Source organism: Aythya ferina (assembly GCF_964211825.1).
Source record: "Aythya ferina genome assembly, chromosome: 14".
Taxonomy (NCBI): Eukaryota; Metazoa; Chordata; class Aves; order Anseriformes; family Anatidae; genus Aythya; species Aythya ferina.
Window position 1 is genome coordinate 8,402,007 of NC_140312.1, and position 15,325 is coordinate 8,417,331.

Sequence of the window (15,325 nt, forward strand, 5' to 3'; positions counted from 1 at the left end):
TCCTTTTGTAATGTTCTGCCTCCTGGTAATTAATAAAGACAGAGTTTGTACATTCCTTAAAAAAATTCAGCAAAAAAAAATTATGACAGTGGTTTGTTTATTAAATTAGGTTGTTGGCAGGATGAAAAAAATTCTATAACATGAATTATAGCTGAAAATGGCTCATAGCCTACATAAAAAGTTAGAGCTAAATAAATACAGATGTAAGTTATGTTTATATAATGAGAAACGCTGCTGAGCTAAGAATTTTAGGTTAGTAAGTGTGAACTACAGACCTGATTCTGCAAACACTTATCAATACCCTCAACTTTACTGACACAAGAAGCCTCATTGATCCCAACAGGACCATATGTGCACATAATCTTAAATATATGCATAAGTGCTTGAAGGACTGATGCTTGAAAGCAGGAACAGAATAGAAAGCTATTTCTACAGGAATCCACTGAGTAGTAGAAATTCATACATTTGCCCATTTCTCACTATTAATAATTTCTTTTAACATATCTACTGAACGTTATTTCTGAGTGGCATTCACTTTCCTGGAGAAAATTTTATCTGGTTTCTTCAAACTCTTTGGAAAAATCTATTTAATTATTCATCAGATCCTTGGCAAATATTTGTGAAACAAACCAGCATAAAGGACTAGAGCCTTCTACACTCAACAACTTCAATAGAGTCTGAGGGTACACATCTCTTAGAGGGAGCAAGCACCTATTGAATTAGGATTACAAACAGCTTTGAAGACAAAGAGCTTTTCTACCAAGCTGGAACAGGGAAAAGGGAGTAAAATGCCCTCTGTTTTTGGTGTTTGTTATTTTGTTGTTTTGTTTTATTTCCAGTAGTAGTCAAAGAGGAGAAAGAGCAAAACAAAATGTTAATCAAATCCAGATTTTTCAGAGTGCATTTGTACTCAACAACTCCCATTTTAAGCACCTACATTCACCAGCAGATATTCTCTTCCAGGACCAGTTGATTTTCTGGAAAAGTTTACTATCCTCAAGGCTACTCCCAGTCACAGCCCCCATTCCACCCTTACTGCTGCTCACTGTGCTTTCAAACAAGCCAGCCAAATTGCCTTGCACCATTTCTCCTTCAAACATTTCAGCAAAATAAGCCAGACTGGCAAAGAGTTATTGCTGAAACTGTTAAACTCAAATGGACTACTTTAGATTGAAGGAGATTAAGGAGTGATCAGACTATCTTGGCTGGCATGTAGAGATTAGCCTCCAGCAGGGAGGAGAGGCCAGCAGCTGTGGCATGCGAGGAACAGCAACTTCCTCAGCTGGCACAGCTGGAGCCAGAAGAGAACATTCGTCCATGGCTTGAGTAAGCAGATGGATTTCCAAAAGGGCTCTGCTTTCATTATAACAATTCAAAGAAACAGCTGGATCTCCTAGAGAGCCCTGCAATCTGTAGATAGTAGTAATCCAATCCCAAATTCAGGTGCTGAGCACTTCAGAAAATATGCAACATCCTTTAGATGCACAGTCAAAAATCAAGGCATTTTGGAAAAGGTCAGTTTTGGGTTCCAAACAGACACAACCATAAATAAAAAAAAAAAAATAAAAAAAAAATAAAAAAAAAATAAATAAATAAATTAAAATAAATAAATTAAATAAATAAAATCACCGTACTTCACAAACACACAGAATAGATTCTGCACCCATATTTGTCTACTAGTTTGTCATTTAACTACAGTTAGTGCTGACCTAGTTGAAGAATTCCACTTGGAGGCCAGTCCCAAAGGGAATGATTGTTACACAACAACTTGAAACCAGTAGTCAGAGACAGAAACCAAATAAATCCACATTTAAAATAGCAATGCCAACCAATGAAAATGATATGCCTACCATGTTCCAGATAAGAAGGCGTACCTTCCGATGGATCAAGTCTTCGAGCTCTCCGCCCGTGTTTAGAATTGTTGTGCACAAACATATTGTCCGAAACTGCCAACACATGGCCATCAACATTGACTGTTGTAGACACCACAACCTGCAAGCACAAGAGCAAAATGGAGGAACATTCGGATACATATGTATGTTTTTTAAGCACAGAGTGTAATAAACTCAGTTAAATAAATAACAGCTGGGAGCTGTAGAAAATTGCATAGCTATTTCACATAATAACTGGTGCTTATGCTGTACAAATCTAACAAGAGACGCTATTGATGAGTGGGTCTTTGGCATCGAAAGCTTTTGATGCAGTTTTAAGTCAAATTGCAGAGTTTGTAGCTGCATGGCAGACGGCACACTGTTAACCATCATTTTAACAAGAGGATCTTTATTAAGTATTTTTCCCGTATGTACAAGGGCAGCTGTGTTTCACCCTAAATTATCCTTCAGTTTCCATGCTGAAGTAGATAGAGCTGTTGACATTGCAAATGAGAATCAATTCAGAATAAAAGAAAACAAAAGTGTAGTTTGTGAAGTTGCAATTACAGTTGTTGCATTCCTCCTCCCTCCTGCCCCCCATCTACACTTCTCCCTACTCTGTACAGTCACTACAGGTTGTTTTTCCTGAGCTCTATCTCAGAGGGTACTCATAAATGTGTTCATATATGCACGCACACTTGACAGTGTGTATTTTATCTGGGAAACATAAATCTATTCAACCAGCGTTAGCATTATTTGTATTTCCTAGTTTATCTCAACGTCAACACCTGTGACTTGGTTCGAGGTGAGGTGGTGGAGCCCTGCCCTGGAGACAGGGCCTGATTCTTCTTCAACCTGGGGTCAACCCAGGATGGGAGAGGAGCCAGTCTGAGGGGAGCAAACGGGTAAGTGTTGGGAGTTAGGTGCCCCAAGTGCTCGCAGGGATCCAGAGGGACCTCTGAACCTTGAGGCTCAGCAGACACTATCCAAGAGGAAATCCCTGTTCAGGCTGAGGGCACCATCTGTAGTGGAGGAAACAGCAGGGGGTGAGCAGGACGAGTTCCCAACAGAGCCACAAAATCATCACCCCAAGTTTCCTCCTAACCCAGGTCTCCTTCCACACCACTCCAACCGTGCAATGTCATGGTTTTCGTTCAGCTGCCCCCTCCTACTGCCTTTTCCCAAGAAAGTGCATCATTATCCGGGTTTTACCCCAGCCAAGGGTTTGGCCTTCAGCCGGCTGCTGGTTTGCCAGGAGCACACGCTGCCTTCGAGAACTTCCACTAAAACAATCAGAAGAAATGACCTACACTTCTCCTTACATTAAACAGGGAAAGGGATTAAAAACTGAAACCCACAGAGATATGTTTATTCATGCGACCTCTTACAACCAAATATAATAATTGTCTGTTAATTGCAGTTTCAGCTCCCACCTCATGCTTCGACATGTGAAACAGCAATCAGCAGCTCCTGTTTAATCCACCTATTATGTTGACTAATTAACTTTGCTCGACAGTTTATTTCTTCCTCCATTATCAGCCCCTGTCAGCCGCAAGCACACTGCCGCAAAGGGGGACCTCAGCCCTTTTGATTGATCACCGATAGATTGACATGCAGATTAATTTAATTAGAATCACCTCACTTGAGAAATGAAAGACAATGGCAAGGAGGCTAATAGATCTGCTCTTATAATGAGGCAAGCCTCCAGAGCCATGGCAGAGGATTTCTGATTTATTTTGCTGAATTCCCCAGTCGCTCTGAAAGGCTCTTGCTTTAATTGTTCTTGGTTTTGAGAGGCTTTAGCCTCTGAAGAGGTGAAATGCTTTACAAGGATTGGCAAACATTGCTTCAACTCTCTCAGGAAGCTGCTGCCTCTCAAAGTTGGTCAAATGGGGACACTTAAAGGATCGCTTACAACATTTCAATTTCATCACTTGAATAGGATTTAAAAATTTAAACAAAATATTTTCCACCTACTTCTGACCACCTATGTAATGCTTAAAAATATAAAGTAAGTGAAGCTGCTCAGATGCCTATAACTAATCCCAAAGTTTTGTCTCTTAAAAGAGGAATACAAAAGAGAATAGTGTCTCTTAAAAGAGGAATACAAAAGAGAATAGTTTACATCTAAAGGATCTTAAAATGGTCCCTCAGAATGGCATTCCAAGCAATAGATTTTTGCGTGTGTTATAAGTGAAAGATATTAAAATACAGAATAAATGATTCAAGACCTCTTACAGATGGAAATTTGGGAAAAAGAAAGCACCAAGTACTGTAGGTAAGTTCTTCTGAAATCAAACTAGGAAAAAAAAAAGAGAGAGAGAGAGAGAAAAAGCCCTATATATAAAATTCCAAAAGGGATTTCAAAAGTAATTTATCCTTTGCATTCCTGAGGGATAGAATAAAGTTTATGATATTTTCAATAAAATATGATCTTATAGTAAGTGGCTCAGGGTTTGCAATCTTATTTGTGCACTTGCATCCATTGTAAATTCTTTGCAACTGGGATTTTGAGCCAAATCCTTAGCTGACATTGCCTGTCATAGCTCCATGATTTATACCTCCCCCTTATCTTATTCTATGGGTCTGCAAAGAAAATTAATACTATTGCAATTAATAAAAACTACAATGTCAAATATTTCCCCCAACCCAAAACACATAGAGGTACATACATATTACCCACTGAAGCTGATCAATCATGTGATGGAACCCAAACTTTTGAACATGTCTAGAAAAGGCATTCCAAAAACTAACAATTCAAGAGTAATAATAGCAAGACAGGTCTCAGACTTGTGAAAGACATGTATGTAAGTAGCTGTCTCTATCCCTGCACATTTCTAGGGAAGAACTCATGGAAACAATCCTAGTGAGGTCACTTTTATGGGAGTAAAGCTGTATTTGATTTTTCCCACTCAGGTATCCAAAATTCTTGATGTGACAGATTTTGAATTACTTAACAGTGTCTTCCTACCTGCCTCCTGAGTTTGATTTACTACAAAGAGACCACATTGGTGTGGTTCTTCAGTGTCGTTAGCAGAAGAAACTATAAAAGGAATCCCCAAGAGAAACTGTTTCCAGTGTCAGGAAACGCAAAAAAAAAAAAAAGTGGTTACTCTTATGTGTCTGTCTGAAAAAAAAAAAATGATTATTCATACTGCACTTGTAAGAAACAGCAAAAACTGCTTACTGCTTTAAACACAAAATCTCATTAATTCAATAATACTGAAGATATACTGCCCTAACGAAATATTAATACCCTTAATTATTAACAGAGAAAAAAATACACCTTGAATATTGTGTGCCACAGTTACATACTTGGATTGCTGCAGAGCACTTACATACTTACAAGTTCTGCTCATATTTTTTAATCTAAAAAAATACTACACTCTCCTCATTTTGATTTTGAAATGATTCGGATATGTTCAAGTCAAAGCACATGCTAAAACTAATTTGTGGAGAAATCATAAAATTAGGGGGAGGGGAGAGCCAAAGTAGATGTGGAATGGGCACTGAGGCATCCTAAAACACAGACCATAGCAAGAGGGAAAGGCACACTACAGTTTAATAAATGATTAATGAGGTGCTGACACATTAATGTAAGCACAGGGACAAGCAGGCCTGCCAAATCTCAAACCTTTCCAAATTTTGTCAACAAAACACAGTTTTAATTTGGGACAGGCAAACACGGAAAACGATTTTGAGCTTTAGCTTCAGCCCTTCATAGATTTTGAATTTAAATCCTGTATCAACATCGGAGGAGACAGGGGTATGAAAGAAACACATTGGTTTATAACTTTGTTCAATGAAGTTGGCACTATCAACTGCATTAACGTATCACAACTCTATGAATTATTCTGCCTGCCATTAAATAGTTCGGTTGTGAATGCTTTGGAGCTTAGTTAAAAAAAAAAAAAATATTCTGAGACCAGGAGCCTGTAGATCAAGCTATTTATCCACGTTTAGCACTCAGCCTGTTTATTTGTTATAGTACCTCACCTAATATATCAAAATTAAGCATTGCATGACTCCTCATTTTTAACCACAGCCCATTAAGCTTTGCTAACTGATTAAGACATAGCATGTTCCTTGTGCTTTCAATTTTCTCCAGTGTATAGTGAGGGTTCTGATATTTTTGTGATGTCCCCAACATCCAGCAGCAAAGGCAGAGAAAATCGGATTAAGATGATTTCCAGCTTTAAACTGTGTCATTAGTGTTAAAACTGTAACTCCTGCATTTGCTGCTCTTCTGAAAGCTATGTAAAAATGGCTTGAGCAACGTCTTTATTTTTACCACCACTTGGTGACCTCTTCCTAAAATGTCTTGACTTCTTTATACTAGTAACTAAAAATTTCTTTCAATTTAATAAGACACTTGAAAACGTGTCTAACTTAAAACACATAAGTACAATACATTCAGTAATTTTGCTTGCATGCACAAGGCCAGGCCAGGTGCTTAATTATCTTGTTGAATTGGGCCACAACTCTCACTGCTATTTTCCAGACTTTTTTTTTTTTTTTTTTTTTTTGGCCTTTACCTTCTCTGGGGATGAAGCCTTGCATGTCCAAATTCCATTATCAGGGATTCATGAAGCATCATCTCTTTCTCTTATGCAAATTTGCAATAAGACACAAGTGGCTTCAATTCAAACATGAGTGGCAGCATCCCATGGAGGCAAACTAGCAGCCTGGGCTGGGGAAGAGCTTGTGCTAACAGCATCAAACAGTGTGGCAATTTCCAAGTGACTTTCAAGGTTTTCATAATAAACAAATGTTTGGGGTTTTATACAGTGACTCAGTCTGAAAAGTTTCCTCTAAATTAAAACTTGACGTGTCAGTTTGCAAGCAGTTGCGCTAAAACAAGAACAAGATAGCTGGGGCACCTGGGTTTCATTAATTACAGTAATACACAAAACTGTTTAGGTTGTGTGAGTGCTGAAAAACAAAATCTGGCCAGAATTTATCCATGATACAGCCTACTTATTACTATTACTGCTGCCTGGGGCTCTACAGCCCATCCCACCAAGACTGATGACTTGTGACAAAGAATGCACAAACAGACTGAGCATCTGCTCCATGGGGTTTTTGGAATAAAAAGGTAAGGTTGGAGCAAGGAGAAAATAAGTGGCACTGCCAAATGTTTTGTGTAATAGGACTGACGAAATACAGAGATGAAGTAATTTTCTTGAGAACAAATGAGGAGTCTGTAGCATAGCTGAATACTCAACTCAAGTCTTGGGTCCTTGCATAGACAGTACTTTACTTTTTCTCTCTATCTCTCTCTGCTGCTAGAGACACAGCTAACACAGCCAGGGCAAGCACTGCTCCATAACACACTTCTGCTGGCACTTGACCCTGCTGATATACAGCACTGAGTTGTCACATGCCTGGGCATCTCAGACGTACAGAGAAATTTATTTTCTTCCAGGCCCACAACTGCTTTTATGCTAGGCCTATTTCACTAGTATATTTGCAAGCAAAGTGCAGGATAAAACTTCCTAATTCACTTCTATACGTGGATGAAGACTCACATGCAGGTCTTCTGAATCAACACATACTCTGCCTCCTCCCTGTGCTTTCTTAACCTGTCTTAGACCATACTACAGTCAGACAATTCCATGTTGCAGGAAATAAAACTATTAAGAAACGAAATTTTCAGCATGACCTATTCTTAGATGGTACAAGACTCATGCCCCTGGCCCTTCACTGTCTCCCCACCAAAACCACAAGCTCTGTTCTAATAACTCCTAGCAAGTTTGGGAGACTGGTAACTGACACCATGCCAAAAGGTGGAAAAGTCTCCAGGCAGCTTGACAGTCCAGCATAGCTGAGGGAATAAAGTAAAGGAAGGGAAAGTCTCAATTTTTCTGTGAAAAGTGTGTGCTACTATCCAAAAAGTATTTGGAAATGCATTAGTCTCATGTTTTTAACCATACCTTTGACATAACTTTAAGACAGAATTTTTGAGTCACTGGGAGTATTTCAAAAGCACAAAGCAGCTGATGACAAACACTCTACTCACTTCACAAGGGCCTAGATTTCATTTGGTTCCTATACAACACTGTCTCAAACACCTAGGTGCATCATATTATCAAGATACTATGTGTATACATGGTCCTTTTCACCCCAAGAAATAAAAAATGAAGTCTGGATTCTGTAGTGTGGTTGTTTTATTTTAAGAAGTCTGTTGCTAAAAGAACGAGTTTGACATTGGAAAAAAAAAAAAAAAAAAAAAAAAAAAAAAGGCAATGTAAAACAATAAGCCTGGGCACTTAACAGAATGCTGCAAGCTTCAATACCACCCTGTATTATAGTATGAGTGGTTCACTCTGCTGAAAGTGATTAATTTCTTGAAAATGCTAAGGTCACACTAATTGACATGACCTGTGTAATTAAGCAGTCTCTGTTTACACACGAAAAGCTCAACTGCTGTGAAGCTGGGTTTGTATGACAGAATGTCTTTACAAGTCAAGAGATCAACAACCTTTCCTATGTCCTACCTACTCGCCGACACAGGCTCCTGATTGCTGCTCTGAGAGAACACGCAAAGGCATTACCATATGAAAATCAGCCTCTAGCCTGGACGAGCACAAACCCAGCAGAGTGTACATGTTGCGAAGCAAGCTCTGACAGGCCCCAAGGGTGACTGCTTGGCCTAAATCCCCATGCTGGTGAGTCCTTTTTCCACTTTCTCCTTCACTGATAATGCCCTCTCGAATCATGGGAGAAATGTGACAGAGGGAAGAACATGGGGTGAGAAGTCAAGGGCTCTGCCATGCTAATGCTAGCTTTTATACTGATTAATTTAATCCCTGCGGCCACATCTCCTCCCTTCTGCACATCTATGCTTTGAGGGGCAAATAACACCCTTCTGACTTCCAGTGTTGTTGCAATTAAGCAGTTCAACAAAAGACATATGTTTTACATGTAAATAATATTGCCATTTACATATCATTTAGCACTTTCAAGCACCACAGTGCCATGAAGAAACAAACAAAAAATCTGAGATACTGCAGAAAGCAGCAGGTATCTTTTGGAGTCTTCTTGCTCCAGAGACCCATGGGGTCAATGGGACAAACCTCCTATTTTTTCCTCAGCTCCCAGTGGCAAATCCCCACTGAATGACTATGTCGTGTTTTCTCTTTGTGCTCTACCTACGCCTCCCATCAAAAAGAAAGGTCCTTTGGCTGTCTATACCATATTTTAATTCAGCCGATACTCGGGTAAAGCATCATTGGCACAGTCAAAGGACCACATATCCAATACAGGGCTTGGAACAACCACTCTCAATGTTGCCACCATACAATTCTCTGCTGCCAACATTGAGAAAGGCAAGCACAGGTTGTCTTTCCAAGGGATACTGCTGTTCTTAAGCACAAAAGTGGTCATGGGCGTATGGGTACCATAAGAAAATGTCTTTGGCCACCTGAAGCCGTGCTGACACCATAGCTCCTGGGCCCTACTCCAACATGCTGCAACAGTGGGGAAATTTCAGTCCAAAATATCCCAAAAAAGATACACATAACAGTATTGACTACAGGGATGGACCATCACTACGTTGATACACATTTATGAGACTTCAGTGCTGCAGAAAAAATAACTCCTGAAGTGTAAGCAAAATCATGAGCTTGATTTTGTTGATGAATTACTCTTATACCTTCCTCTGCCCTTTCCAATAAAGACAATGCTCTCTTAGTTTGACATGTTTACATGAAGGCAAACAATTTTCCAGGTAGAACAGAGAACCTAGGAGCTAGGTTGCCTCATAACTTAAAACAATAGCGAGGTCATTTTGTTTTTCCTTTTCAGCCTTTCATTTCGTATGGAGATGACTTTATCTTCAAGAGTTTTCTTGCCCAGAGGAAGAAACCCCAACTACTTCCTGCCAATTCTGCTGTGATGAGAAGCCCCTCTGTTGCCTTATTATTTATTTTTTTTAGCATCTCCCAGTGAATTACTCAGTTAGTTTGGGTCAAAGTACTTCTATCCCTAACAGCTACTGATTTTTAAGAGGAAGCACATCCAACTGACCTGAAATCGACGCATGTCTCGAGGGTTTCCTGCATTTTTTAGGCAATTTTGGTTACATTTGAGAAAAAATTTCAAGAAGAACCTGTGGAGAAAGAGAAATGGACATTAACATCTCATAAACAGTTTGCAGTAGTAACATGTAACATCTGCACGTTTGGTCCAACAAAGCCGTGTTTACATTAGTAATCCCAACTCAGACAAAGTCATCCTACTGACTATCCACTGAGGGAGCAGAGCTGGTACAGGCCCCAGTACAGCAAAACATGTAAGCACATCCTAAGGTGTAAGCATTAGATCTGTTGTGTCAGAGCCATTAAAGCTTGCAGAGTTGGTCTCTCTGTCGCACTAAGTAACCAACTTTGTGGTGCCATCAACAGCAGCAGGGAAGTACAAGACATATATTTTGGTTCAGCAAAAAGAGGACAGAAAAACGCCAGCCAAGAAAATTCCCATATCTACCAGTGGAGTTTTGTTTCACCAGTTTGCTTTAGTGTGCAAATTTTGATTTAATACAAAAATAACTAAACTGTTCCATACAATCAAAATCTCCCTTCCACAGTTAAACTTGGTTTGTACATAACACTAATTCTCAAACAGTGGCTAATGAAAGACCAAAACCCGGTGGAGGAGAGGGGGGGGAAGTCTTAGTTAAAAGACTCACTTCATGGAAAAATGAAATCTTTTCAATGCTGTCTATTTCCTGACCATACACAGTTCACTGAAGTAGCTATATGACCCTGACATATCTCTCTAAGAAAAGACATTGCATATTACAAAGCCAAAGAAAAAAGCAAACATTTCACTGAAAATATTTCCTTCGGTGTTATGCATCAGTGGACTGTAAACTCATAAAGACAAGTCAATGAATAATAGCGGGTTTCAGATTCCAGGCTTCCTCCTTGAGAGCCAAAGTTTATCAACCTTTTGTCCAAAATAAACTACAGACTAAGGCCTACTAAAGCTCAGCTGTGCAAAATGTAATCCTACAGCAAGTTTAAAACCTAGTGCAACCAGACAGAGCAACGTTACATTTGCAATAACCATCAGTTGACTAAGCAGAAACTAATCTGACCTGTCTCCATATACAAAAAGCAAGGCAGGGAATTGTTTGATCCTGTTTTACTTGAAATTGGAAAGTTAATTTTTGCAATCATCCATCTTTTAACACCCAAACTGAATGCTAAGTCAGCAGAATTTGCACATGCTGCCACCAGGAAAGGCAAAACTGGAGGGTAAACAGCTTCAGAAAATCCCTTTTTGATGAGCAGCATTCTTTGCCCCGCTCTAGTTGTGATGCTGCCCTTCAAAGAGGCAAGTTTTGGTGCTTGCTCCTCCATGCCAAGAAAAGCATATCAGGCAAACATCTGCAAGGACAAGTTCAAACTCCAAGGGACTGTTTTCATTAAAGAAGAGTAAGGTAATGAGGAGGATTATAAATTGCAATGCTCAGGATTATCAAGGACTGGATCTCCTGACCCACAAAGTCCCTTCTCATCCTGTGCTCATAAATAATAGCACACGATCAGCAATCAATATAAAATAAACAGCCGCCACACTTGAACAGGGCTTTGGAGACACTGCATTTGTTTATGCCAAAATAAAGAGTGGTGTATGCTGTTAGGTTTTCTCATCAAGCAGGTTCTGATATTCAATAACTGAAAGTTGGTGCTATTTGTTGTACGTGTGTGTGTCTTTTTAAGCCTCTAATGGCCAGCTGTGACAGCCTGATTCAGATTGTGTAGAAGAAGCTGTCAGCACAAATCTTGGCATCTCGAATCCAGACAACTGCTTGCCACCAGGCGAAGGTTTGTACTCGTGCCAGAATGGATTTTGAGAGACAAGTAAATAGGGCATTAATTCCGCCAAAGAAAAGCGAAAAGTGGGGAGAGTTCAGGATCTTACACTTCAGATGATGGCTTTCCTGTCAACAGCTCATCATTTAGCTCGTGCGCTATGAAGGGCACGGACATCAGATCCCTCTTGCCCTAAGCCGGCCCTGTCATGCAAAATGCTGGCAGGATCCAGAGACCACCCCTCCATGCAAGATTGCTTGCTGAAATAAAAAGCCTGGCCATCTGTTGGGAGGCAAAGACATCCCTGTCAGCTGGTGCCTCCAGCCTCGAACAGGCCCTTATGTGGCAAAGCCTCAGTACCATTTACTCTTTGGGGAGAAGCCTGAGCTCACCCAGGGTTTGTCGGGGGACTGTTCACAGCTCTGCTGAGTGCCGAGCTCAGCAGCTGTCTGCTCGGTCTGCTGCAGCCAAAGTACCACACCACAGCCCTGAGCAGAGCTGCGACGTAGGAGAATCAAAAATATCAGCACTGAAAGATAACAACAGCCATGAGAAGGTGGGAAGAGCCTTCCCAGGCTGGCACCGTGCAGCACGTGCAAGCTGTGCAGCTGGCAGCTCCACACACGGCTCCCAGAAGAGGTGGAAAGCTCCTCATGGAGCTCTCTGGAGAAACGCTTCGCATTCCAGCTCAAAGGCTGGGAGAATCACTATGAAATACATGAGCTGGGTTTGGGGGTTTGCAAACTGACCTACAGTTTCAAAGTCCTACTCCATTTCCATTGCACCATCTCCCCCAAATCCTACAGAAGTTTCAACAAAAATAAACTGTAGAAGAAATTAAACTCACCTATTTAAATCTATTAAAAAAAAAAAAAAAAAAACACTCAGGCAAGCAAGCAAACAAAACTTCCTTTGAATTAAATCAACTCTAGAAAAAATAACTTTAAAAAATCCTACAATATTTTCAGAGGAACTTTCAAGACATCATGCTTACACAGCCAAGTTTGTTCTCTGCATTTTAAGTACAAATTCACCAGTTTATAGACCATGCCCTGCCAAGCGCCATATTTTTGTTCCACTGAAAGACAAAACAAAGTATAAGCTCCACTTTGTTTGGAAATGCACTAGAGCTGGAGCCCCCCAGATCCACGGAAACTTCCCATGCTCACTCAAGCAAGAGGTAAGAAGCTCCTGAGCTGGCATGGGGTGCACCAATCAATGAAATCCCTGCTCCGACAGGCAGACAGATTTGTATGGATTAGGGCAAGGGCAGAGCAGCACTGTCTGGTCCATGGGGTTCACCCTAGTCTCTTGATTCTCCCTCAATTCCTGCTTGAAACCTCTTGCCCAGGTGCTTTCTTCACCTCAAGTCCAGTCCTGCCAGCCTTGCTCATTAGCAACACTTCACTCTGCAAATATTTCACATTTAGATTGACAGGACTGGTCCAGGAGAATTGCCAGCAGAGCTGAGCCCTTTGTAAGCATAAACTTCCATCCTTGTTTGTTTGCATCTAGCTTCTTCACAGTGTGCTTTTTTTTTTCCAGTTTTAACTTTCTCCCCATTTGGCAGGGCTGTGTAGCATTAATACTAACCACAGAGGATATATAGCATTAATACTAACCACTGGGGTCTGAAATTCATTCCCAAGATGAAAAAAATGTGCAAAACAGAGGAGCGTCAATAAAATCTTCGCCTTTAACTCTCTCTCCAAACTTATGTGACTGCTAAACACCAGCTCTTCCGCCACACACGACTCAGTCATCAATTACACTTATTGCTACCATTAAACATTTCTTTTTTGCATGAATCAAAGAGAACGTATTTTCCAGCTCCCTTCCTGACTGCTAACATCCCTGGCACGAAGACCACTGGTGCACATGGAACAGAGCAACACAAGCTAACTCCATGCAAGTCAGCTCAGGTCCAGAACATGGAGACTTTTACAGAGCACCTGGATTTACTGATTTACACTGCAATTAAATCAAAGGACTCTGTGCTTCACCCCTTATCCCATACGGGCATGGTTGGACAGTATGGGACTGCAGTTTGGAGGAAAACTAGTTAATTTTAGGTTTTATTTAGCTGCAAGAAGATGCAATGCTTGCTGCAAAACTGCTCAAGCAGTGAAGTCTCTGAGCAGATAATCCATGCTGCAGTATAATGCTACTACAAACCTTTGAGAAACTGCAAGGACCAATGTAGAACCATAACCTTCAGTTAAATACGAAACTCCAGTGTAAATCAAACAAAACAAAACAAAAAAAATTGAACTTCTGTCTTCTGCATGCCAGCTGGAAGCTCTAACAGATGGGTTAGTAGCTCTTCTGGAAGGGTTCTCTCCTTTTCTTACAACCTGATAGAAAATTCCCTTTGGAGATAAAGATTTTTTTCTTATAAAACTGCTGCATTCCCAGAAAGGTTTTGGTGTCACAGGACTCACCATTTGCTCTCTAAACAAAATGCTCTCACCATTGCCCTCTACTCTCTGCTAGCAAGGGGCTCTTTCCCCAGTCCTCTCTGGTTGCCCCCATTGCATTCCCGCAGTGCTGTGCTGCTTCTGACACCTGCTCCATGACCCTGCTGGCTCCTTCCTGACGCCCATCCTCTGATTGCCCTCCTTCAGATGAAGATCCAGAGAGCACACCAGAAACTGGAGGTCACTCCCCTTGTACAACATGCTCCCTGCCACTCACCACTGCCCACCTTGTCCAGCCCACTGCAAAGCTTCTGGTTTGTGCAACATCCACCCAGCAGCATCCCACTCTTTGTCACTGCTACCTACCTCAGTGATTCAAATCAAATAAATAACAGCAAAAATCAAAATACTAGCAATAAAGATGTAAAAGGATTTTGCCTTCTTAGTTTTCTTGCCACCACAAATTAATACCCATGTTTATTAAAAACAAACAAAGAGTTAAACTAAAGAAAGCAAGCCCTGACATAATGTAGGTCATTTCTCCTGTCACTCCCCCAAAGGAAATTTAAAGGAACTCAAACACGAAGGCTAAGCAGTAGGATTTTCTTGCCATTGCCACAATAAATATGTCTGTGGAAGGAGAAAAAAAAAAAATAGTTGGAAAGGGAAGACCTGCTGCATTCCTGATGGTGAAGAAAAGCTTGTTTGTTCCCAATACATTGGAGAAGTTGTTCAGGAACAGTTCATCCATGTGAAAATATGACAGCTGTCGGGCTGCCAAGGTCAGCCAGAGCAGCGGCTATCCAGAAAGTGAGTGCCAGTTATACAACTTTAACCTGTCTAGGGCAAAACTGAGAAAACCCAGCTTCTCTGCAGTGTAAACGCATTTGTTAGAAGAGGGCAAATTTAGACTCCTGGATGGAGCACAGAAGTATATGTGGGTTTGCGAAATTAGTAAATACAAAATACGTGGGTCACTGCAATAACTAGCAACTGTCCACCAGGCTAAAGGACTGCATGCCCGTTCTATATGGCATACCGATTCAGCAGAGTACTAAATATGTGCATAAATTTCAATACTGAAGCAGTCCTGTTGGAGACAAAGGTACTACTCACATACTCCAGTACCTTGCAGAACCAGCTCCACTGTCAGCCTCGCTCCGTTCTTTGGATGTCTTCCCAGCAAGAGGATGCTGGGGATGTGACACTACAAATA

The 15,325-nt window shown here is 40.8% G+C and overlaps 1 protein-coding gene across 14 annotated transcripts in view; it reads right to left on the minus strand.

The window, feature by feature from the left end:
• The window catches only part of EBF1 (EBF transcription factor 1), a gene marked incomplete at its 5' end in the record, with an annotated part of 274,881 nt that overhangs the window by 94,193 nt on the left and 165,363 nt on the right, over positions 1-15,325 (minus strand). For 10 of the 14 annotated variants that reach the window (XM_084536051.1, XM_084536050.1, XM_084536046.1 and 7 more), the window contains 2 exons: positions 1,851-1,992; positions 9,900-9,981. In XM_084536051.1, coding sequence (XP_084392177.1) covers positions 1,851-1,992; positions 9,900-9,981 — 224 coding nt within the window. The remainder of the gene's footprint in view (positions 1-1,850; positions 1,993-9,899; positions 9,982-15,325) is intronic. The other 4 variants (XM_084536052.1, XM_084536053.1, XM_084536049.1 and 1 more) reach the window with 1 other exon arrangement.